General features: G+C 44.8%; 2 protein-coding genes across 3 annotated transcripts in view; one reads left to right on the top strand and one right to left on the bottom strand.

Moving 5' to 3' along the window:
• LOC106595359 (DNA-directed RNA polymerase I subunit RPA49) overlaps nt 1-3,774 on the top strand; it is a 35,248-nt gene extending 31,474 nt beyond the window's left edge. The window contains exons 11-12 of one of the 2 annotated variants that reach the window (XM_082978255.1): nt 2,047-2,178; nt 2,943-3,774. In XM_082978255.1, coding sequence (XP_082834381.1) covers nt 2,047-2,178; nt 2,943-3,108 — 298 coding nt within the window. In that variant the 3' untranslated portion in view covers nt 3,109-3,774. Of the gene's footprint in view, nt 1-2,046; nt 2,179-2,942 lie in introns of those variants that run through there. The other variant, XR_014393004.1, reaches the window with a different exon arrangement.
• LOC106595358 (F-box only protein 10) overlaps nt 3,657-26,625 on the bottom strand; it is a 32,394-nt gene continuing 9,425 nt past the window's right edge. Inside the window, exons 6-13 of the mRNA XM_082978241.1 lie at nt 24,798-24,947; nt 23,879-24,015; nt 14,827-14,897; nt 13,905-14,057; nt 11,666-11,962; nt 6,351-6,661; nt 6,057-6,244; nt 3,657-5,571 (exon numbers count right to left, since the gene is read on the bottom strand). Of these exons, the coding sequence (XP_082834367.1) occupies nt 5,379-5,571; nt 6,057-6,244; nt 6,351-6,661; nt 11,666-11,962; nt 13,905-14,057; nt 14,827-14,897; nt 23,879-24,015; nt 24,798-24,947 (1,500 nt within the window). The 3' untranslated portion in view covers nt 3,657-5,378. The remainder of the gene's footprint in view (nt 5,572-6,056; nt 6,245-6,350; nt 6,662-11,665; nt 11,963-13,904; nt 14,058-14,826; nt 14,898-23,878; nt 24,016-24,797; nt 24,948-26,625) is intronic.

Here is a 26,625-nt window from a genome sequence, read left to right as displayed (position 1 = left end):
TAGATAGATAGATAGATAGACCTTCAATAACGGCAGGTAGCTGTCCACTCACTGGCACCCTACGCCCTTATAGATAGATAGATAGATAGACCTTCAATAACGGCAGGTAGCTGTCCACTCACTGGCACCCTACGCCCTTATAGATAGATAGATAGACCTTCAATAACGGCAGGTAGCTGTCCACTCACTGGCACCCTACGCCCTTATAGATAGACCTTCAATAACGGCAGGTAGCTGTCCACTCACTGGCACCCTACGCCCTTATAGATAGATAGATAGACCTTCAATAACGGCAGGTAGCTGTCCACTCACTGGCACCCTACGCCCTTATAGATAGATAGATAGACCTTCAATAACGGCAGGTAGCTGTCCACTCACTGGCACCCTACGCCCTTATAGATAGATAGATAGACCTTCAATAACGGCAGGTAGCTGTCCACTCACTGGCACCCTACGCCCTTATAGATAGATAGATAGATAGACCTTCAATAACGGCAGGTAGCTGTCCACTCACTGGCACCCTACGCCCTTATAGATAGATAGATAGAAGACCTTCAATAACGGCAGGTAGCTGTCCACTCACTGGCACCCTACGCCCTTATAGATAGATAGATAGACCTTCAATAACGGCAGGTAGCTGTCCACTCACTGGCACCCTACGCCCTTATAGATAGATAGATAGACCTTCAATAACGGCAGGTAGCTGTCCACTCACTGGCACCCTACGCCCTTATAGATAGATAGATAGACCTTCAATAACGGCAGGTAGCTGTCCACTCACTGGCACCCTACGCCCTTATAGATAGATAGATAGACCTTCAATAACGGCAGGTAGCTGTCCACTCACTGGCACCCTACGCCCTTATAGATAGATAGATAGATAGACCTTCAATAACGGCAGGTAGCTGTCCACTCACTGGCACCCTACGCCCTTATAGATAGATAGATAGACCTTCAATAACGGCAGGTAGCTGTCCACTCACTGGCACCCTACGCCCTTATAGATAGATAGATAGATAGACCTTCAATAACGGCAGGTAGCTGTCCACTCACTGGCACCCTACGCCCTTATAGATAGATAGATAGACCTTCAATAACGGCAGGTAGCTGTCCACTCACTGGCACCCTACGCCCTTATAGATAGATAGATAGACCTTCAATAACGGCAGGTAGCTGTCCACTCACTGGCACCCTACGCCCTTATAGATAGATAGATAGACCTTCAATAACGGCAGGTAGCTGTCCACTCACTGGCACCCTACGCCCTTATAGATAGATAGATAGACCTTCAATAACGGCAGGTAGCTGTCCACTCACTGGCACCCTACGCCCTTATAGATAGATAGATAGACCTTCAATAACGGCAGGTAGCTGTCCACTCACTGGCACCCTACGCCCTTATAGATAGATAGATAGACCTTCAATAACGGCAGGTAGCTGTCCACTCACTGGCACCCTACGCCCTTATAGATAGATAGATAGACCTTCAATAACGGCAGGTAGCTGTCCACTCACTGGCACCCTACGCCCTTATAGATAGATAGATAGACCTTCAATAACGGCAGGTAGCTGTCCACTCACTGGCACCCTACGCCCTTATAGATAGAGATGTAGATAGAGATGTAGATAGATAGATAGATAGATAGATAGATAGATAGAGTGTATGACTTTTGACCCGGGACCATAGATCGTCTGCTTCTCAAATAGCGCCCTACATAGCACCCTACATAGCCACCCTACATAGGGAATAGAGCTCTCCTTTCCCTACTCTGAGTTTAAAACAGATCTAGTTAAATGCAGTAGCTTCATTGGTGTATATGTGTGTAGGGTGCAGAACATTACTAGTGTGTGTGTGTGTGTGTGTAGGGTGCAGAACGTTACTGATGCGTGTGTGTGTGTAGGGTGCAGAACGTTACTGATGTGTGTGTGTGTGTGTGTAGGGTGCAGAACGTTACTGATGTGTGTGTGTGTGTGTGTGTGTGTAGGGTGCAGAACGTTACTGATGTGTGTGTGTGTGTGTGTGTGTGTGTGTGTGTGTGTGTGTAGGGTGCAGAACGTGGTGTCTACGTCGATGCGTGTGAAGGTAGCAGCGTACTGCCTGGCCCTGCTGCTCCACATGGGAGACATGACCGCTGACCTCACACTGTTACACAGAGACCTGGGGGTCACAGAGAAACGGTAAGAGAGACCTGGGGGTCACAGAGAAACGGTAAGAGAGACCTGGGGGTCACAGAGACCTGGGGGGGTCACAGAGAAACGGTAAGAGAGACCTGGGGGTCACAGAGACCTGGGGGTCACAGAGACCTGGGGGGGTCACAGAGACCTGGGGGTCACAGAGACCTGGGGGGGTCACAGAGAAACGGTAAGAGAGACCTGGGGGTCACAGAGAAACGGTAAGAGACCTGGGGGTCACAGAGACCTGGGGGTCACAGAGAAACGGTAAGAGACCTGGGGGTCACAGAGAAACGGTAAGAGACCTGGGGGTCACAGAGAAACGGTAAGAGACCTGGGGGTCACAGAGACCTGGGGGGGTCACAGAGAAACGGTAAGAGACCTGGGGGTCACAGAGAAACGGTAAGAGACCTGAAGGGTCACAGAGACCTGGGGGTCACAGAGAAACGGTAAGAGACCTGGGGGTCACAGAGACCTGGGGGTCACAGAGACCTGGAGAGAGAGACACCTCTTAAACACAAAAGCAACAGTGTTACTGATCTTTTCTCTCTCTCTCTCTCTGTCTCTCTCTCTCTGTCTCTCTCTCTGTCTCTGTCTCTCTCTCTGTCTCTCTCTCTCTCTCGCTCTCTGTCTCTCTCTCTCTCTCTCTGTCTCTCTCTCTGTCTCTCTCTCTGTCTCTCTCTCTGTCTCTGTCTCTCTGTCTCTGTCTCTCTGTCTCTTCTCTCTGTCTCTGTCTCTGTCTCTCTCTGTCTCTGTCTGTGTGTGTGTAGGATGGTGGAGGTGGCCAAGTCGATGGGGCTGACCCTGGTCAGACATGGCTGTGTGAAGGGGGATGACGACGGGTCGGCAGCGGACAACAGACTGGCCTCTCTGGTGCTGCCCCTCGTCAAATACCAAGAGTTCACAGAGATACGCAAACGCAAAAAAATGCATTAAGAGGAAGACGAGGGTAACGCTTCGAACACAACCGACAGCATCATTTAGTAAAATAGTTCGCAGCAACGTCTGGTTATGTCTGCGACCAAAGTTCAACATTCACCTTCTGCTACCAGTTTCTGTCAAGCCGTCGACAGTTTGACGCCCCACACCGTACGCACTGCCTCTGCGACGCAAACACTGTGTTTTCATTGGAAATGAATGTACTTCTGGGTGTACCAACATGTAATGATGCTGTCAGGGTGTTGGAAGGAAGGAAGGAGGAGGAAGGAAGGAAGGAAGGAAGGAAGGAAGGAAGGAAGGAAGGAAGGAAGGAAGGAAGGAAGGAAGGAAGGAAGGAAGGAAGGAAGGAAGGAAGGAAGGAAGGAAGGAGTAGAGGGGGGGGAGAGGGGTAGAGGAAGAAGAAGACAGGGGTAGAAGGAGAAGGGAGAAGAAGACAGGGGTAAGGAGGAAGAGAGAAGGGGAGAGGAAGAAGAGAGGGTAAATATTCCTAGAGAGGGAAAGCAGGTGAGATAAAGATGGACGCTAGAAACCTTCATCACAAAGTATTCTGTAAACCAATAAAACCTTTAATGTAATAAAGTGTGAGTTCATACCGCTCCGTCAGAACATTACCTGTCTGGAAGAAGTGAGGAAGCCCAGTAAAAAGACATTCCAGTGAGGAAACGTGAATATTGTCATTATTAATGCCAGGAGTTATTCCTAGTCAGGCAAAACTCCAGTCCCTAACCACTGATGTCACATGATACTGTCCATGATACCACACCAGTCACATGACACCACACCAGTCACATGATACCACACCAGTCACATGACACCACACCAGTCACATGACACTGTCCATGACACCACACCAGTCACATGATACTGTCACATGATACCACACCAGTCACATGACACTGTCCATGACACCACACCAGTCACATGATACTGTCCATGATACCACACCAGTCACATGATACCACACCAGTCACATGACACTGTCCATGACACCACACCAGTCACATGATACTGTCCATGATACCACACCAGTCACATGATACCACACCAGTCACATGACACTGTCCATGACACCACACCAGTCACATGACACTGTCCATGACACCACACCAGTCACATGATACTGTCCGTGACACCACACCAGTCACATGACACCACACCAGTCACATGATACCACAACAGTCACATGATACCACAACAGTCACATGATACTGTCCATGATACCACACCAGTCACATGATACTGTCCGTGACACCACACCAGTCACATGACACTGTCCATGACACCACACCAGTCACATGATACCACACCAGTCACATGATACTGTCCATGATACCACACCAGTCACATGATACTGTCCGTGACACCACACCAGTCACATGACACCACACCAGTCACATGATACTGTCCGTGACACCACACCAGTCACATGACACCACACCAGTCACATGATACTGTCCGTGACACCACACCAGTCACATGACACCACACCAGTCACATGATACTGTCCGTGACACCACACCAGTCACATGACACCACACCAGTCACAGTGGTAAATGTTGTATAGTGAGAGTTGGTTCTGTATAGAAGTAATATAGAAGCTGCATAGAAGCTCCTCCAGTAGTGGGGATCTCATAGCTCAATGACACTTCTAGAACCCCTGTGGAGGACAAAGTTCTAGAACCCCCGGGGAGGACAACGTTCTAGAACCCCTGTGGAGGACAACGTTCTAGAACCCCCGGGGAGGACAACGTTCTAGAACCCCCGGGGAGGACAACGTTCTAGAACCCCCGGGGAGGACAATGTTCTAGAACCCCCGGGAGGACAACGTTCTAGAACCCCCGGGGAGGACAACGTTCTAGAACCCCCGTGGAGGACAACGTTCTAGAACCCCCGGGGAGGACAACGTTCTAGAACCCCTGTGGAGGACAACGTTCTAGAACCCCCGTGGAGGACAACGTTCTAGAACCCCGGGGAGGACAACGTTCTAGAACCCCCGGGGAGGACAACGTTCTAGAACCCCCGGGGAGGACAACGTTCTAGAACCCCCGTGGAGGACAACGTTCTAGAACCCCCGTGGAGGACAACGTTCTGTGTCCAGCCAGCCATTCCACAACATCTGCAGAGTCCAAGTGTTCCTAGATCAAAATGTCAGAGGAATGTTTAAGAAAACAGAATGTCTCGGGACAGGAGAACTCTTGACCCCTGGTGAGGAGGTCATCCAATCCGTCTTCAGGGCGGGGTTGCTAGGCGGGCTGGTTGCCAGGGCCTCAGAGGATGGTGCAGAAAACGCTGCCGTTGTTGTGGCAACCGCTCTCGACGGTGGCCGTGATCCTGGTAGTCATGGAATTGACAAAGTGGGAGGGGTGATAGGAGGCGGAGGGGGGGAGGTATGAGGGACGGTCAGAGAGGGGGCGGGGGGGAGGGTTCTCCAAAACCCAGGGAGGGGCAGAGGAACATGTCCTGGCAGGAGAGAGCAGAGAGGGGGGAGTGGTGGAGGATGGAGAGGAGAGGAAACGGGATGAGGGAAGGAGAAGGGATGAGGGAAGAGGAGAGGAAACGGGATGAGGGAAGAGGAGAGGAAACGGGAAGAGGAGAGGAAACGGGATGAGGGAAGGAGAAGGGATGAGGGAAGAGGAGAGGAAACGGGATGGGGGAAGGAGAAGGGATGAGGGAAGAGGAGAGGAAACGGGATGAGGGAAGGAGAAGGGATGAGGGAAGAGGAGAGAAGGGATGAGGGAAGGAGAAGGGATGAGGGAAGAGGAGAGGAAATGGGAAGAGGAGAGAAGGGATGAGGGAAGAGGAGAGGAAATGGGAAGAGGGAAGAGGAGAGGAAACGGGATGAGGGAAGGAGAAGGGATGAGGGAAGAGGAGAGGTAAAATGTATTAACCCATTAACTAGCTAGAAGGACTTGGTGAGTAGCATTGAAAGTGGGTTGCTAAGCTACCTGTTGCTATGTTTCAGCACGCTGTTGTTGCGCAGTGCGCTGCCGTCGTTGCCGGGGTCGCGGTGTAGCGGGGGTTTGACGTTGCCGGGGTGACCCTGGAACACCAGGTTGTCGTGGACGACGGCCTTTGCCGGCCCCAGCACGGCGATGCCACACCCCTGCACTGGCTGGACTCGATTACGCAACACCTACACACACACACACACACACACACAAAGTACTTATTTCATTCCCAGGGTGATGGTGATATGGTGTGTGTGTGTGTGTGTGTGTGTGTGTGTGTGTCCAGCTCACCTTGACGTCGGCGCTGTCCGTCAACCGTATCCCGTAACCGCGGTTACCCACCACGTCGTTCTCCACCACCTGTCCGTCGCCCCGGAAACTAACGCCATGGCCGCCGTTGTCATACACACCGTTGCCGCGGAGTTCCACCCGACACTCCCTCTCCACGGTGACGCCGCCGCGACCGTTTCCACGGACGCAGTTAGCGACTAGTCGAGTCAGCTGACCGCTCTGTAGCACGGCGACACCGGCGCCACGGTTACCGTTCACTAGGTTGGCGACGACATTCAGCGGTTCACTGCTCTTCACGTACAAACCAACCGCTGGAGAGAGAAAGAGAGTTTGTTACACTGATGAAGGACCTCTCCTCTTCTCTCTACACACCAAGTCACTCAGCTCTGTCATATCACTGCTATGATGAAGGACCTCTCCTCTTCTCTCTACACACCAAGTCACTCAGCTCTGTCATATCACTGCTATGATGAAGGACCTCTCCTCTTCTCTCTACACACCAAGTCACTCAGCTCTGTCATATCACTGCTATGATGAAGGACCTCTCCTCTTCTCTCTACACACCAAGTCACTCAGCTCTGTCATATCACTGCTATGATGAAGGACCTCTCCTCTTCTCTCTACACACCAAGTCACTCAGCTCTGTCATATCACTGCTATGATGAAGGACCTCTCCTCTTCTCTCTACACACCAAGTCACTCAGCTCTGTCATATCACTGCTATGATGAAGGACCTCTCCTCTTCTCTCTACACACCAAGTCACTCAGCTCTGTCATATCACTGCTATGATGAAGGACCTCTCCTCTTCTCTCTACACACCAAGTCACTCAGCTCTGTCATATCACTGCTATGATGAAGGACCTCTCCTCTTCTCTCTACACACCAAGTCACTCAACTCTGTCATATCACTGCTATGATGAAGGACCTCTCCTCTTCTCTCTACACACCAAGTCACTCAGCTCTGTCATATCACTGCTATGATGAAGGACCTCTCCTCTTCTCTCTACACACCAAGTCACTCAGCTCTGTCATATCACTGCTATGATGAAGGACCTCTCCTCTTCTCTCTACACACCAAGTCACTCAGCTCTGTCATATCACTGCTATGATGAAGGACCTCTCCTCTTCTCTCTACACACCAAGTCACTCAGCTCTGTCATATCACTGCTATGATGAAGGACCTCTCCTCTTCTCTCTACACACCAAGTCACTCAGCTCTGTCATATCACTGCTATGATGAAGGACCTCTCCTCTTCTCTCTACACACCAAGTCACTCAGCTCTGTCATATCACTGCTATGATGAAGGACCTCTCCTCTTCTCTCTACACACCAAGTCACTCAGCTCTGTCATATCACTGCTATGATGAAGGACCTCTCCTCTTCTCTCTACACACCAAGTCACTCAGCTCTGTCATATCACTGCTATGATGAAGGACCTCTCCTCTTCTCTCTACACACCAAGTCACTCAGCTCTGTCATATCACTGCTATGATGAAGGACCTCTCCTCTTCTCTCTACACACCAAGTCACTCAGCTCTGTCATATCACTGCTATGATGAAGGACCTCTCCTCTTCTCTCTACACACCAAGTCACTCAGCTCTGTCATATCACTGCTATGATGAAGGACCTCTCCTCTTCTCTCTACACACCAAGTCACTCAGCTCTGTCATATCACTGCTATGATGAAGGACCTCTCCTCTTCTCTCTACACACCAAGTCACTCAGCTCTGTCATATCACTGCTATGATGAAGGACCTCTCCTCTTCTCTCTACACACCAAGTCACTCAGCTCTGTCATATCACTGCTATGATGAAGGACCTCTCCTCTTCTCTCTACACACCAAGTCACTCAGCTCTGTCATATCCTCACATGGGGCTGGGCGATATGGCCAAAATATTATATCACGGTAAAAATTGACGGTATTTGATGTTTTAAAAAAAAATTTAATAATAGAAGTTGTAAATGTGCTTTATGAGTAGTGCGTGGCCCTTGGGTGGCAAGACATACATTCTAAGTGATTTCAATGTGTCTTTCTCCATTCTGATTGGGTTGAAGTTGAATTGAACAGTATAGAACAAAACAAAGTCGTCATTTTTCATCAATTTCTGCATTTGAGATCGTTTTTTCCTCATTGCCACGTAGAGCCGCGTGATATGAGATTTAGAGCAAAACACTTGGGTGAACTGTTGGGAATATAATGTTTATTCTCATTATTTGGTTAGAATATAATAGGGGGCACTTTGAATACAGTGTTGTTGGACGTGACAACGAATGAAAAGGCCAACATCAAAGTGACAGGGTAGGAACTAATGTGTTGATAGGTGTTTCCTAGGGGACCCTATAATCTTGGGCTACATTGAATGTTTTCTCTTAGCTACATCATGTAGCTAACGTATTCTTACTATGCGTTTACCTCTTTAATTTAGAAGACACTGTTGCACAAACAACATGCTGATTTAGGTCTACACCATCTCTGTTATTATCAGGCTATATCGCTAACTACACTTGTTCTGACTCAGTACATTTACTAGCTAACTAGCTAGCGATTAGCATTAGCGGCTAACAAGATTTAGGAACGTCTTGCTAAGAAAAGACAAACTAGCAGTTAGCAGATGTAAGAAACACAAGCTAATAGTGTAATTTCTAGGATACTAGTAGATTTATATTTAAGAAGCAAAGTGACAACTGCATCGTTGTCATCAACAGTAGTTGTATGTGTCGCATTGACCATGCAGACTGAACGCAAGTGGCTCCTGGTTGAGGAACAGCAAATGCTCTCCTTGAGTGACAGGAGAGGTGGCTAGGTCTGTGTGGAGAGACTGGAGAGAAGAAGTAAACTCCCCCAAAAAAATGGACGTTACAACACTGCGTATCACATTTAACAAACCAGACGTTCAAATGCAAGGTATAGATGGTAAAGTAAAAACCCAAACCAGTCCGTGCATCAATACAACTATATGACAACAACAAAAAAACGTATATGACCTATCACTGCTATGAGGATGACACTCAACAACTCTTCTCCTTCCCTCCCCCTTTCTGACACCCAGGTGGCAACACGCATCTCTGAGTGCCTGGCAGATATCTCAGCTTGGATGTTGGCCCACCACGTCAAGCTCAACCTCGACAAGACAGAGCTGCTCTTCCTCCCGGGGAAGGCCTGCAGGCTGAAGGACCAATCCATCACGGCTGACAGCACCACAGTGTCGCCCTCCCAGAGTGTAAATAACCTTGGCGTGACCCTGGACAACACTCGTTCTCTGCAAACATCACAGCAGTGACCATGTCCTGCAGTTTCATGCTCTACAACATCCGTAGAGTACGACCCTACCTCACACAGGAAGTGGAGCAGGTCCAAATACAGACAATCCTCATATCCCGTCTGGATGACTGGAACTGGCTGTTGGCTGGGCTTCCCGCTTGTGTCATCAAACCCCTGCAACTTGCCCAGAACGCAGCAGCCCACCTGGAGTTCAACCTTCCCAAATTCTCCCATGTTACCCCACTCCTCTGCACACTCCCCTGGCTTCCAGTCGAAGCTCACATCCACTACCAGACCACGGTGCTTCCCTACAGAGCAGCAAGAGGAACTGCCCCCTCCCTACCTTCAGGCTATGCTCAAACCCTACACCCCAGCCTGGGGCGGCAGGTAGCCTAGTGGTTAGAGCGTTGGGCCAGTAACCGAAAGGTTGCTAGATCGAATCCCCGAGCTGACAAGGTAAAAATCTGTCGTTTTGCCCCTGAACAAGGAAGTTAAACCCACTGTTCCCTAGGCCATCATTGTAAATAAGAATTTGTTCATTAACTGACTTGCCTAGTTAAATAAAAAATATTTAAAAACTTGAGCAGTCTGTTCTGCCACCTCTGATCTCAAGGCCCTCCCACCCCTACAGGAAGGCAGCTCCCGCTCAGCCCAGTCCAAGCTCTTCTCTGTCCTGGAACCCCAACGGTGGAAGCAGCTGCAGTAGGGTTGATCTGAGCGTTCTGACCTCACAACGGCAGTCAAACACCCAAGCTAACTGGCTAACGTGCTAGCTACTTCCAGACACAAACGAGAGAACAGCTCACTCTGACCATCTTACTGGCCCTAGCAGAGCTGGTTAGGCAGTTTTCAGCCTCCATTGTGGCTCTACAGTGTCTACAGTCTCTACAGTGTCTACAGTCTCACCTCCATTGCGGCTCTACAGTGTCTAGTCTCACCTCCATTGCGGCTCTACAGTGTCTACAGTCTCTCCTCCATTGTGGCTCTACAGTGTCTACGGTCTCACCTCCATTGCGGCTCTACAGTGTCTACAGTCTCACCTCCATTGCGGCTCTACAGTGTCTACAGTCTCACCTCCATTGCGGCTCTACAGTGTCTACAGTCTCACCTCCATTGCGGCTCTACAGTGTCTACAGTCTCACCTCCATTGCGGCTCTACAGTGTCTACAGTCTCACCTCCATTGCGGCTCTACAGTGTCTACAGTCTCACCTCCATTGCGGCTCTACAGTGTCTACAATCTCACCTCCATTGCAGCTCTACAGTGTCCACAGTCTCACCTCCATTGCGGCTCTACAGTGTCTACGATCTCACCTCCATTGCGGCTCTACAGTGTCTACGGTCTCTCCTCCATTGTGGCTCTACAGTGTCTACAGTCTCACCTCCATTGTGGCTCTACAGTGTCTACCGTCACACCTCCATTGCGGCTCTACAGTGTCTACAGTCTCTCCTCCATTGTGGCTCTACAGTGTCTACAGTCACACCTCCATTGCGGCTCTACAGTGTCTACAGTCTCTCCTCCATTGTGGCTCTACAGTGTCTACAGTCACACCTCCATTGCGGCTCTACAGTCTCACCTCCATTGCGGCTCTACAGTGTCTACAGTCACACCTCCATTGCGGCTCTACAGTGTCTACAGTCTCTCCTCCATTGCGGCTCTACAGTGTCTACAGTCTCTCCTCCATTGCGGCTCTACAGTGTCTACAGTCTCACCTCCATTGCGGCTCTACAGTGTCTACAGTCTCACCTCCATTGCGGCTCTACAGTGTCTACAGTCTCACCTCCATTGCGGCTCTACAGTGTCTACAGTCTCACCTCCATTGTGGCTCTAGTGTCCACAGTCTCACCTCCATTGCGGCTCTACAGTGTCTACAGTCTCACCTCCATTGCGGCTCTACAGTGTCTACAGTCTCACCTCCATTGCGGCTCTACAGTGTCTACAGTCTCACCTCCATTGCGGCTCTACAGTGTCTATAGTCTCACCTCCATTGTGGCTCTACAGTGTCTACAGTCTCACCTCCATTGCGGCTCTACAGTGTCTACAGTCTCACCTCCATTGCGGCTAATGCAGTTTCCCTCCACCAGAGCCGAGCTGCTGGAGTACCCGGCGCAGAGACGTTCGTACTCGATGTCAAGGTCACCTTCCCACGCCAGCAGCTCTCCTTCCTCATGGAAGTTCTCCTGTCCTCTTCCTCCTCCTCCCTCCTGCCCCCCTTCCCTGGTCCCGCCCCCGTCAGGGTCCTTTCGGCAGAACACGGCCAGCCCGTACATGCGGTTATGGGTAATGTAGTTTCCCAACAGCTGAGGGAGGCTGGAGGACATCAACCACACACCACAGCCCTTGTTGCCTAGGAGAAGGGAAAGGAGAGGAGGACAGGAGAACAGGAAGTGCTGTCAGCGAACAGGAAGTGTGTGTGTATTACTCACTGTAGATATGGTATCCTTCTATGAGTCCACGGCCTCTCTCCCCCACCACCACTCCGTCAGAGTAGCCATGACAGAGAGGAGGAGGAGAGGAAGACAGGAAGTGATGTCAGCGAACAGGAAGTGTATTACTCACTGTAGATATGGTATCCTTCTATGAGTCCACGGCCTCTCTCCCCCACCACCACTCCGTCAGAGTAGCCATGACAGAGAGGAGGAGGAGAGGAAGACAGGAAGTGATGTCAGCGAACAGGAAGTGTATTACTCACTGTAGATATGGTATCCTTCTATGAGTCCACGGCCTCTCTCCCCCACCACCACTCCGTCAGAGTAGCCATGACAGAGAGGAGGAGGAGAGGAAGACAGGAAGTGATGTCAGCGAACAGGAAGTGTATTACTCACTGTAGATATGGTATCCTTCTATGAGTCCACGGCCTCTCTCCCCCACCACCACTCCGTCAGAGTAGCCATGACAGAGAGGAGGAGGAGAGGAAGACAGGAAGTGATGTCAGCGAACAGGAAGTGTATTACTCACTGTAGATATGGTATCCTTCTATGAGTCCACGGCCTCTCTCCCCCACCACCACTCCGTCAGAGTAGCCATGACAGAGAGGAGGAGGAGAGGAAGACAGGAAGTGATGTCAGCGAACAGGAAGTGTATTACTCACTGTAGATATGGTATCCTTCTATGAGTCCACGGCCTCTCTCCCCCACCACCACTCCGTCAGAGTAGCCATGACAGAGAGGAGGAGGAGAGGAAGACAGGAAGTGATGTCAGCGAACAGGAAGTGTATTACTCACTGTAGATATGGTATCCTTCTATGAGTCCACGGCCTCTCTCCCCCACCACCACTCCGTCAGAGTAGCCATGACAGAGAGGAGGAGGAGAGGAAGACAGGAAGTGATGTCAGCGAACAGGAAGTGTATTACTCACTGTAGATGTGGTTTTCCTCTATGAGTCCACGGCCTCTCTCCCCCACCACCACTCCGTCAGAGTAGCCATGACAGAGAGGAGGAGGAGAGGAAGACAGGAAGTGATGTCAGCGAACAGGAAGTGTATTACTCACTGTAGATGTGGTTTTCCTCTATGAGTCCACGGCCTCTCTCCCCCACCACCACTCCGTCAGAGTAGCCATGACAGAGAGGAGGAGGAGAGGAAGACAGGAAGTGATGTCAGCGAACAGGAAGTGTATTACTCACTGTAGATGTGGTTTTCCTTCTATGAGTCCACGGCCTCTCTCCCCCACCACCACTCCGTCAGAGTAGCCATGACAGAGAGGAGGAGGAGAGGAAGACAGGAAGTGATGTCAGCGAACAGGAAGTGTATTACTCACTGTAGATGTGGTTTTCCTCTATGAGTCCACGGCCTCTCTCCCCCACCACCACTCCGTCAGAGTAGCCATGACAGAGAGGAGGAGGAGAGGAAGACAGGAAGTGATGTCAGCGAACAGGAAGTGTATTACTCACTGTAGATGTGGTTTTCCTCTATGAGTCCACGGCCTCTCTCCCCCACCACCACTCCGTCAGAGTAGCCATGACAGAGAGGAGGAGGAGAGGAAGACAGGAAGTGATGTCAGCGAACAGGAAGTGTATTACTCACTGTAGATGTGGTTTTCCTCTATGAGTCCACGGCCTCTCTCCCCCACCACCACTCCGTCAGAGTAGCCATGACAGAGAGGAGGAGGAGAGGAAGACAGGAAGTGATGTCAGCGAACAGGAAGTGTATTACTCACTGTAGATGTGGTTTTCCTCTATGAGTCCACGGCCTCTCTCCCCCACCACCACTCCGTCAGAGTAGCCATGACAGAGAGGAGGAGGAGAGGAAGACAGGAAGTGATGTCAGCGAACAGGAAGTGTATTACTCACTGTAGATGTGGTTTTCCTCTATGAGTCCACGGCCTCTCTCCCCCACCACCACTCCGTCAGAGTAGCCATGACAGATGTAGTTATTCCTCAGGACCGGGTCGCCCCCCCGCCTGATGTCTGCACCCCCCCACTGGTTCTCCCTGATCACATTCTCTGGAGGGAGGGGGGAGGGGAGGGTGGAGGGAGGGAGGGAGGGAGGGAGGGAGGGGAGGAGGGAGGGAGGGAGGGAGGGAGGGAGGGAGGGAGGGAGGGGAGAAGGGAGGGGGGAGGGATAGATAGCATTAAATAACCTGCATTTACATAATGGTCACCGATTATATATTTCATTCATAGAGCACTTTCACATTTCAGTCAAGACGCTGTGCAGGCTGCTGTGTGTGTGTGTTGCTGTGTGTGTGTGTGTGTGTGTGTGTGTGTGTGTGTTGCTGTGTGTGTGTGTGTGTGTGTGTTGCTGTGTGTGTGTTGCTGTGTGTGTTGCTGTGTGTGTGTTGCTGTGTGTGTGTGTTGCTGTGTGTGTGTTGCTGTGTGTGTGTGTGTGTGTGTGCGTGTTGCTGTGTGTGTGTGTGTGTGTGTGTGTGCTGCTGTGTGTGTGTGCTGTGTGTGTTGCTGTGTGTGTGTTGCTGTGTGTGTGTGTGTGTGTGTTGCTCTGAGTGTATGTTGCTGTGTGTGTGTGTGTTGCTGTGTGTGTGTGTGTGTTGCTGTGTGTGTTGCTGCGTGTGTGTGTGTTGCTGGGTGTGTGTGTGTGTTGCTGTGTGTGTGTTGCTGTGTGTGTGTGTGTTGCTGTGTGTGTGTGTGTGTGTGGATGTGTTGCTGTGTGTGTGTTGCTGTGTGTGTGTGTGTGTGTGTGTGTGTGTGTGTGTGTGTGTGTGTGTGTGTGTGTGTGTGTGTGTGTGTGTGTGTTGCTGTGTGTGTGTTTAAGTACCGACTATCACCCCTCTGCCGTTCTCATTCACAGCAATCCCTGCTGCCTGACCCTGGAAGATATGGTTTCCACTGGAGGAGAGAGAGGGGGAGAAGGTTGGAGGGAGGGAGAGGGGTGGAGGGAGGGAGGGAGGGAGAGGGAGAAGGTTGGAGGGAGAGGGGTGGAGGGAAGGAGAGAGAGAGGGAGAAGGTTGGAGGGAGGGAGAGGGGTGGAGGGAGGGAGGGAGGGAGGGAGGGGGAGGGAGGGAGGGAGGGGGAGGGAGGGAGAAGGTTGGAGGGAGAGGGGTGGAGGGAAGGAGAGAGAGAGGGAGAAGGTGGGAGGGAGGGAGAGGGGTGGAGGGAGGGAGGGAGGGGGAGGGAGGGAGGGAGGGAGAGGGAGAAGGTTGGAGGGAGAGGGGTGGAGGGAAGGAGAGAGAGAGGGAGAAGGTGGGAGGGAGGGAGGGAGGGAGGGAGAAGGTTGGAGGGAGGGGTGGAGGGAAGGAGAGAGAGAGGGAGAAGGTGGGAGGGAGGGAGGGAGGGAGAAGGTGGGAGGGAGGGAGGAGAGGGAGGGAGAAGGTTGGAGGGAGAGGGGTGGAGGGAAGGAGAGAGAGAGGGAGAAGGTTGGAGGGAGGGAGAGGGGTGGAGGGAGGGAGGGAGGGAGAGGGAGAAGGTTGGAGGGAGGGAGGGAGGGAGGGAGAAGGTGGGAGGGAGAGGGAGAAGGTTGGAGGGAGAGGGGTGGAGGGAAGGAGAGAGAAGGTTGGAGGGAGGGAGAGGGGTGGAGGGAGGGAGGGAGAAGGTTGGAGGGAGGGAGGGAGGGAGAAGGTGGGAGGGAGGGAGAGAGGGAGAAGGTTGGAGGGAGGGAGAGGGGTGGAGGGAAGGAGAGAGAGAGGGAGAAGGTTGGAGGGAGGGAGGGAGAAGGTTGGAGGGAGGGAGAGGGGTGGAGGGAGAGGGAGAAGGTTGGCGGGAGGGAGGGAGGGAGGGAGGGAGAAGGTTGGAGGGAGGGAGGGAGGGAGAGGGAGAAGGTTGGAGGGAGGGAGGGAGGGAGGGGGAGAAGGTTGGAGGGAGGGAGGGAGGGAGGGAGAGAGAGAGAGGGAGAAGGTTGGAGGGAGGGAGAGGGGTGGAGGGAGGGAGGGAGAGGGATAAGGTTGGCGGGAGGGAGGGAGGGAGAGGGAGAAGGTTGGAGGGAGGGAGGGAGAGGGAGAAGGTTGGAGGGAAGGAGAGAAAGGGAGAAGGTTGGAAGGAGAGGGGTGGAGGGAGGGAAAGGGGTGGAGGGAGGGAGAGGGAGGGAGAGGGGTGGAGGGAAGGAGAGAGGGAGAAGGTTGGAGGGAGGGAGGGGGGAGGGGGTGGGAGGTAAGGACAGAGCGAGGGAGAAGTTGGAGGGAGGGAGGGGGGGAGGGGGGTGGAGGGAGGGGGAGGTAAGGACAGAGCGAGGGAGAAGTTGGAGGGAGGGAGGGGGGGAGGGTGGTGGAGGGAGGGGGAGGGAGGGAAGGACAGGTAAAATAAATGTATAATATCTAGATATATAGTAATGAATCTCTCTAGACATAATGTATAATATCTATATAGTAATGAATCTCTCCAGACATAATGTATAATATCTATATAGTAATGAATCTCTCCAGACATAATGTATAATATCTATATAGTAATGAATCTCTCTAGACATAATGTATAATATCTATATAGTAATGAATCTCTAGACATAATGTATAATATCTAGATATATAGTAATGAATCTCCAGACATAATGTATAATATCTAGATATATAGTAATGAATCTCCAGACATAATGTATAATATCTATATAGTAATGAATCTCTAGACATAATGTATAATATCTATATAGTAATGAATGTCTAGACATAATGTATAATATCTATATAGTAATGAATCTCTAGACATAATGTATAATATCTATATAGTGATGAATCTCTCTAGACATAATGTATAATATCTATATAGTGATGAATCTCTCTAGACATAATGTATAATATCTAGATATATAGTGATGAATCTCTCCAGACATAATGTATAATATCTATATAGTAATGAATCTCTCCAGACATAATGTATAATATCTATATAGTAATGAATCTCCAGACATAATGTATAATATCTATATAGTAATGAATCTCTAGACATAATGTATAATATCTAGATATATAGTAATGAATCTCTAGACATAATGTATAATATCTAGATATATAGTAATGAATCTCTAGACATAATGTATAATATCTAGATATATAGTAATGAATCTCTCTAGACATAATGTATAATATCTATATAGTAATGAATCTCTAGACATAATGTATAATATCTATATAGTAATGAATCTCTCCAGACATAATGTATAATATCTATATAGTAATGAATCTCTAGACATAATGTATAATATCTATATAGTAATGAATCTCCAGACATAATGTATAATATCTATATAGTAATGAATCTCTAGACATAATGTATAATATCTAGATATATAGTAATGAATCTCTAGACATAATGTATAATATCTAGATATATAGTAATGAATCTCTCTAGACATAATGTATAATATCTAGATATATAGTAATGAATCTCTCTAGACATAATGTATAATATCTATATAGTAATGAATCTCTAGACATAATGTATAATATCTATATAGTAATGAATCTCTCCAGACATAATGTATAATATCTATATAGTGATCAATCTCTCTAGACATAATGTATAATATCTATATAGTGATGAATCTCTCTAGACATAATGTATAATATCTAGATATATAGTAATGAATCTCTCCAGACATAATGTATAATATCTATATAGTAATGAATCTCTAGACATAATGTATAATATCTATATAGTAATGAATCTCTCTAGACATAATGTATAATATCTATATAGTAATGAATCTCTAGACATAATGTATAATATCTAGATATATAGTGATGAATCTCTAGACATAATGTATAATATCTATATAGTAATGAATCTCTCCAGACATAATGTATAATATCTATATAGTGATGAATCTCTCCAGACATAATGTATAATATCTATATAGTAATGGATCTCTCCAGACATAATGTATAATATCTATATAGTGATGAATCTCTCTAGACATAATGTATAATATCTATATAGTAATGAATCTCTCCAGACATAATGTATAATATCTATATAGTGATGAATCTCTCTAGACATAATGTATAATATCTATATAGTGATGAATCTCTCTTGACATAATGTATAATATCTATATAGTAATGAATCTCTAGACATAATGTATAATATCTATATAGTAATGAATCTCTCCAGACATAATGTATAATATCTAGATATATAGTAATGAACCTCTCCAGACATAATGTATAATATCTAGATATATAGTAATGAATCTCTCCAGACATAATGTATAATATCTATATAGTAATGAATCTCTCTAGACATAATGTATAATATCTAGATATATAGTGATGAATCTCTCCAGACATAATGTATAATATCTATATAGTAATGAATCTCTCTAGACATAATGTATAATATCTAGATAGTAATGAATCTCTCTAGACATAATGTATAATATCTAGATATATAGTGATGAATCTCTCTAGACATAATGTATAATATCTAGATATATAGTAATGAATCTCTCTAGACATAATGTATAATATCTATATAGTAATGAATCTCTCTAGACATAATGTATAATATCTATATAGTAATGAATCTCTAGACATAATGTATAATATCTATATAGTAATGAATCTCTCTAGACATAATGTATAATATCTAGATAGTGATGAATCTCTCTAGACATAATGTATAATATCTAGATATATAGTAATGAATCTCTCTAGACATAATGTATAATATCTAGATATATAGTAATGAATCTCTAGACATAATGTATAATATCTAGATATATAGTAATGAATCTCTCTAGACATAATGTATAATATCTATATAGTAATGAATCTCTCTAGACATAATGTATAATATCTATATAGTGATGAATCTCTAGACATAATGTATAATATCTATATATATAGTAATGAATCTCTCTAGACATAATGTATAATATCTATATAGTAATGAATCTCTCTTGACATAATGTATAATATCTAGATAGTAATGAATCTCTCTAGACATAATGTATAATATCTAGATATATAGTGATGAATCTCTCTAGACATAATGTATAATATCTAGATATATAGTAATGAATCTCTCCAGACATAATGTATAATATCTATATAGTAATGAATCTCTAGACATAATGTATAATATCTATATAGTAATGAATCTCTCTAGACATAATGTATAATATCTATATAGTAATGAATCTCTAGACATAATGTATAATATCTAGATATATAGTGATGAATCTCTCTAGACATAATGTATAATATCTATATAGTAATGGATCTCTCCAGACATAATGTATAATATCTATATAGTGATGAATCTCTCTAGACATAATGTATAATATCTATATAGTAATGAATCTCTAGACATAATGTATAATATCTATATAGTAATGAATCTCTCCAGACATAATGTATAATATCTAGATATATAGTAATGAATCTCTCCAGACATAATGTATAATATCTATATAGTAATGAATCTCTCCAGACATAATGTATAATATCTATATAGTGATGAATCTCTCTTGACATAATGTATAATATCTATATAGTAATGAATCTCTAGACATAATGTATAATATCTATATAGTAATGAATCTCTCCAGACATAATGTATAATATCTAGATATATAGTAATGAACCTCTCCAGACATAATGTATAATATCTAGATATATAGTAATGAATCTCTCCAGACATAATGTATAATATCTATATAGTAATGAATCTCTCTAGACATAATGTATAATATCTAGATATATAGTGATGAATCTCTCCAGACATAATGTATAATATCTATATAGTAATGAATCTCTCTAGACATAATGTATAATATCTAGATAGTAATGAATCTCTCTAGACATAATGTATAATATCTAGATATATAGTGATGAATCTCTCTAGACATAATGTATAATATCTAGATATATAGTAATGAATCTCTCTAGACATAATGTATAATATCTATATAGTAATGAATCTCTCTAGACATAATGTATAATATCTATATAGTAATGAATCTCTAGACATAATGTATAATATCTATATAGTAATGAATCTCTCTAGACATAATGTATAATATCTAGATAGTGATGAATCTCTCTAGACATAATGTATAATATCTAGATATATAGTAATGAATCTCTCTAGACATAATGTATAATATCTAGATATATAGTAATGAATCTCTAGACATAATGTATAATATCTAGATATATAGTAATGAATCTCTCTAGACATAATGTATAATATCTATATAGTAATGAATCTCTCTAGACATAATGTATAATATCTATATAGTGATGAATCTCTAGACATAATGTATAATATCTATATATATAGTAATGAATCTCTCTAGACATAATGTATAATATCTATATAGTAATGAATCTCTCTTGACATAATGTATAATATCTAGATAGTAATGAATCTCTCTAGACATAATGTATAATATCTAGATATATAGTGATGAATCTCTCTAGACATAATGTATAATATCTAGATATATAGTAATGAATCTCTCCAGACATAATGTATAATATCTATATAGTAATGAATCTCTAGACATAATGTATAATATCTATATAGTAATGAATCTCTCTAGACATAATGTATAATATCTATATAGTAATGAATCTCTAGACATAATGTATAATATCTATATAGTGATGAATCTCTCTCGACATAATGTATAATATCTAGATAGTAATGAATCTCTCTAGACATAATGTATAATATCTAGATATATAGTAATGAATCTCTCTAGACATAATGTATAATATCTATATAGTAATGAATCTCTCTAGACATAATGTATAATATCTAGATAGTAATGAATCTCTCTAGACATAATGTATAATATCTAGATATATAGTGATGAATCTCTCTAGACATAATGTATAATATCTATATAGTAATGAATCTCTAGACATAATGTATAATATCTATATAGTAATGAATCTCTAGACATAATGTATAATGTCTAGATATATAGTAATGAATCTCTCCAGACATAATGTATAATATCTATATAGTAATGAATCTCTAGACATAATGTATAATATCTATATAGTAATGAATCTCTCTAGACATAATGTATAATATCTATATAGTGATGAATCTCTCTAGACATAATGTATAATATCTATATAGTAATGAATCTCTCTAGACATAATGTATAATATCTATATAGTAATGAATCTCTAGACATAATGTATAATATCTATATAGTGATGAATCTCTCTAGACATAATGTATAATATCTAGATAGTAATGAATCTCTCTAGACATAATGTATAATATCTAGATATATAGTAATGAATCTCTCTAGACATAATGTATAATATCTAGATAGTAATGAATCTCTCTAGACATAATGTATAATATCTAGATATATAGTGATGAATCTCTCTAGACATAATGTATAATATCTAGATATATAGTAATGAATCTCTCCAGACATAATGTATAATATCTATATAGTAATGAATCTCTAGACATAATGTATAATATCTATATAGTAATGAATCTCTCTAGACATAATGTATAATATCTATATAGTGATGAATCTCTCTAGACATAATGTATAATATCTATATAGTAATGAATCTCTCTAGACATAATGTATAATATCTATATAGTGATGAATCTCTCTAGACATAATGTATAATATCTATATAGTAATGAATCTCTCTAGACATAATGTATAATATCTAGATAGTAATGAATCTCTCTAGACATAATGTATAATATCTAGATATATAGTGATGAATCTCTCTAGACATAATGTATAATATCTAGATATATAGTAATGAATCACTCTAGACATAATGTATTAGTATCTATATAGTAATGAATCTCTAGACATAATGTATAATATCTAGATATATAGTAATGAATCTCTCCAGACATAATGTATAATATCTATATAGTAATGAATCTCTCTAGACATAATGTATAATATCTAGATATATAGTGATGAATCTCTCTAGACATAATGTATAATATCTATATAGTAATGAATCTCTCTAGACATAATGTATAATATCTATATAGTAATGAATCTCTCCAGACATAATGTATAATATCTATATAGTAATGAATCTCTCCAGACATAATGTATAATATCTAGATATATAGTAATGAATCTCTAGACATAATGTATAATATCTATATAGTAATGAATCTCTAGACATAATGTATAATATCTAGATATATAGTAATGAATCTCTCTAGACATAATGTATAATATCTAGATATATAGTAATGAATCTCTCTAGACATAATGTATAATATCTATATAGTAATGAATCTCTAGACATAATGTATAATATCTATATAGTAATGAATCTTGAGGCTGAAGGTGAAAACCACAACATTTCAGGATGTGTCCCAAATGACTCCCTAGATCCTGGTCATAAGACCCCTCCTACCTGACTACAGGGTTCCTGTTGAACAGAATGTAGACTACCCCTCCTACCGGACTACAGGGTTGCTGTTGAACAGAATGTAGACCCCCCCTCCTACCTGACTACAGGGTTGCTGTTGAACAGAATGTAGACCCCCCCCTCCTACCTGACTACAGGGTTGCTGTTGAACAGAATGTAGACCCCCCCCTCCTACCTGACTACAGGGTTGCTGTTGAACAGAATGTAGACCCCCCTCCTACCTGACTACAGGGTTCCCATTGAACAGAATGTAGACTACCCCTCCTACCTGACTACAGGGTTGCTGTTGAACAGAATGTAGACCCCCCCTCCTACCTGACTACAGGGTTGCTGTTGAACAGAATGTAGACCCCCCTCCTACCTGACTACAGGGTTGCTGTTGAACAGAATGTAGACCCCCCCCTCCTACCTGACTACAGGGTTCCTGTTGAACAGAATGTAGACCCCCCTCCTACCTGACTACAGGGTTGCTGTTGAACAGAATGTAGACCCCCCTCCTACCTGACTACAGGGTTGCTGTTGAACAGAATGTAGACCCCCCTCCTACCTGACTACAGGGTTGCTGTTGAACAGAATGTAGACCCCCCTCCTACCTGACTACAGGGTTCCCATTGAACAGAATGTAGACACCCCTCCTACCTGACTACAGGGTTGCTGTTGAACAGAATGTAGACCCCCCCTCCTACCTGACTACAGGGTTGCTGTTGAACAGAATGTAGACCCCCCCCCTCCTACCTGACTACAGGGTTGCTGTTGAACAGAATGTAGACCCCCCCTCCTACCTGACTACAGGGTTGCTGTTGAACAGAATGTAGACCCCCCCTCCTACCTGACTACAGGGTTCCTGTTGAACAGAATGTAGACCCCCCCTCCTACCTGACTACAGGGTTGCTGTTGAACAGAATGTAGACCCCCCCCTCCTACCTGACTACAGGGTTGCTGTTGAACAGAATGTAGACCCCCCCTCCTACCTGACTACAGGGTTGCTGTTGAACAGAATGTAGACCCCCCCTCCTACCTGACTACAGGGTTGCTGTTGAACAGAATGTAGACCCCCCCTCCTACCTGACTACAGGGTTGCTGTTGAACAGAATGTAGACCCCCCCTCCTACCTGACTACAGGGTTGCTGTTGAACAGAATGTAGACCCCCCCCTCCTACCTGACTACAGGGTTGCTGTTGAACAGAATGTAGACCCCCCCCTCCTACCTGACTACAGGGTTGCTGTTGAACAGAATGTAGACCCCCCCTCCTACCTGACTACAGGGTTGCTGTTGAACAGAATGTAGACCCCCCCTCCTACCTGACTACAGGGTTGCTGTTGAACAGAATGTAGACCCCCCCTCCTACCTGACTACAGGGTTGCTGTTGAACAGAATGTAGACCCCCCCTCCTACCTGACTACAGGGTTGCTGTTGAACAGAATGTAGACCCCCCCCTCCTACCGGACTACAGGGTTGCTGTTGAACAGAATGTAGACCCCCCCTCCTACCTGACTACAGGGTTGCTGTTGAACAGAATGTAGACTCCTGCTTCCTTGTTGTTGTAGATCTGGTTGCTCCGGATGGAACCCCTCCCGTTGCCAAGGACCACGATGCCGGAACGCAAACCACTGTGTATTCTGTTACACTGAGTGTGTGTGTGTGTGTGTGTGAGTGTGAGTGTGTGTGTGTGTGTGTGTGTGTGTGTGAGACAGAGAAAGTTTGATCAGTTGTTATTTTAGATCATGTCTCCTGAGATAAAAGACAGACAGACAGACAGACAGACAGACAGACAGACAGACGAGACGCAGCGCGCGCGCGCGCGCGCTGCCCCTGCCTGTAACTTCTACCAGATGAAAGACAGATATGATTTGACACCCATTTGACAAACTGCTGTGTAGAGAGGAAAATGCCAAGTGCACTAGTAAGACAAACAGGACAGATACAATGACATCAGAGACAAACAGGACAGATACAATGACATCAGAGACAAACAGGACAGATACAATGACATCAGAGACGAACAGGACAGATACGATGACATCAGAGACAAACAGGACAGATACAATGACATCAGAGACGAACAGGACAGATACGATGACATCAGAGACGATGACATCAGAGACGAACAGGACAGATACGATGACATCAGAGACGAACAGGACAGATACGATGACATCAGAGACGATGACATCAGAGACGAACAGGACAGATACGATGACATCAGAGACGATAACATCAGAGACGAACAGGACAGATACGATGACATCAGAGACGAGACACGGACGACGGACTGACGATGACATCAGAGACGAACAGGACAGATGACGATGACATCAGAGACGAACAGGACAGATGCCGATGACATCAGAGACGAACAGGACAGACGACGATGACATCAGGGATGTGAAATAGAATGAATAGAACTACCAGGATGATGGGGTCCGCCCCCTTGCGGATGTCAAGCCCCGCCTCCCCGTTGGAGTGGATGTTGTTGTCAGCGATCAGACCGTGAGACGACAGACGCAGGAACACGCCCGACGCACGACACTCACACACCTCATTACTGAGCATCACAATCTGAAACACACACACACACACACACACACACACATGCAAAATACACACACCAATGAGATACACACAATCATGTTTGATCTACACTACCGGTCAAATGTTTTACAACACCGACTCATTCAAGGGTTCTTTATTTATTTTTACTATTTTCTACATTGTATAATAATAGTTGAAGACATCAAAACTATGAAATAACACATATGAAATTATGTAGTAACCAAAACAAAAGTGTTAAATAAATCAAAATATATTTTATATTTGAGATTCTACAAATAGTCACCCTTTGCACACTCTTGGCGTTCTCTCAACCAGCTTCACCTGGAATGCTTTTACAGCCGTCTTGAAGTAGTTCCCACATATGCTGAGTACTTGTTGGCTGCTTTTCCTTCACTCTGCGGTCCGACTCATCCCAAACCATCTCAATTTGTTTGAGGTCGGGTGATTGTGCAGCAATAAAATAGCCATTACACAGCCTGGAGGTGTGTTGGGTCATTGTCCTGTTAAAAAACGAATTATAGTCCCACTAAGCCCAAACCAGATGGGATGGCGTATCGCTGCAGAATGCTGTGGTAGCCATGCTGGTTAAGTGTGGCTTGAATTCTAAATCAATCACAGCATGTCACCAGCAAAGTATCCCCACACCATCACACCTCCTCCTCCATGCTTCACGGTGGGAACCACACATGCGGAGATCATCCGTTCACCCACACCGCATCTCACAAAGACACGGCGGTTGGAACCAAAAATCTCCAATTTGGACTCATCAGACCAAAGGACAAATTTCCACCGGTCTAATGTCCATTGCTCATGTTTCTTGGCCCAAGCAAGTCTCTTTTTCTTATTGGTGTCTTTTAGAAGTGGTTTCTTTGCAGCAATTCAACCATGAAGGCCTGATTTACAGTCTCCTCTGAACAGTTGATGTTGAGATGTGTCTGTTACTTAAACTCTGTGAAGCATTTATTTGGGCTGCAATCTGAGGTGCAGTTAACTCTAATGAACTTATCCTCTGCAGCAGAGGTAACTCTGGGTCTTCCTTTCCTCTGGCGGTCCTCATGAGAGCCAGTTTTATCATAGCGCTTGATGGTTTTTGCGACTGCAGTTGCAGAAACTTTCAAAGTTCTTGACATTTTCCAGATTGACTGACCTTCATGTCTTAAAGTACCGTAATTTCCGGACTATTAAGCGCACCTGAATATAAGCCGCACCCACTGAATAAAAAAAAAAAAGTGTTATTTTGAACATAAATATGCCGCACATGTCTATAAGCCGCAGGTGCCTACCGGTACATTGAAACAAATTAACTTTACACAGGCTTTAACGAAACACGGCTTGTAACAAAAATAAATAGGCTTTAACGAAACACGGCTTGTAACAAAAATAAAACATTTGCAGTAAGCTTTAGTTGTCTTTTTGCACTGAGTCAATTCCTCACGCTGCTGTTTCCAACGTCTTATCATCGACTCATTAAGACCAAGCTCCCGTGCAGCAGCTCTATTTCCTTTTCCAACAGCCAGATCAATCGCCCTCAACTTGAAAGCTGCATCATATGCATTTCTCCGTGTCTTTGCCATGATGAGGGTGACAAAATGACTACCGTAATCAGAATGATGGGAAGTTTGAGAGCGCTCGATTTAATCTAAACAGTAAACAAAAAAGTTGTTTGACCTTAACCCGTTCGGCA

The sequence above is a fragment of the Salmo salar genome, chromosome 08 (genome assembly GCF_965601325.2).
Source record: "Salmo salar chromosome 08, fSalSal1, whole genome shotgun sequence".
Classification (NCBI taxonomy): domain Eukaryota; kingdom Metazoa; phylum Chordata; class Actinopteri; order Salmoniformes; family Salmonidae; genus Salmo; species Salmo salar.
The sequence above is the reverse complement of the archived record's forward strand: the minus strand, read 5'-3'. Positions and strand labels throughout refer to the sequence as shown.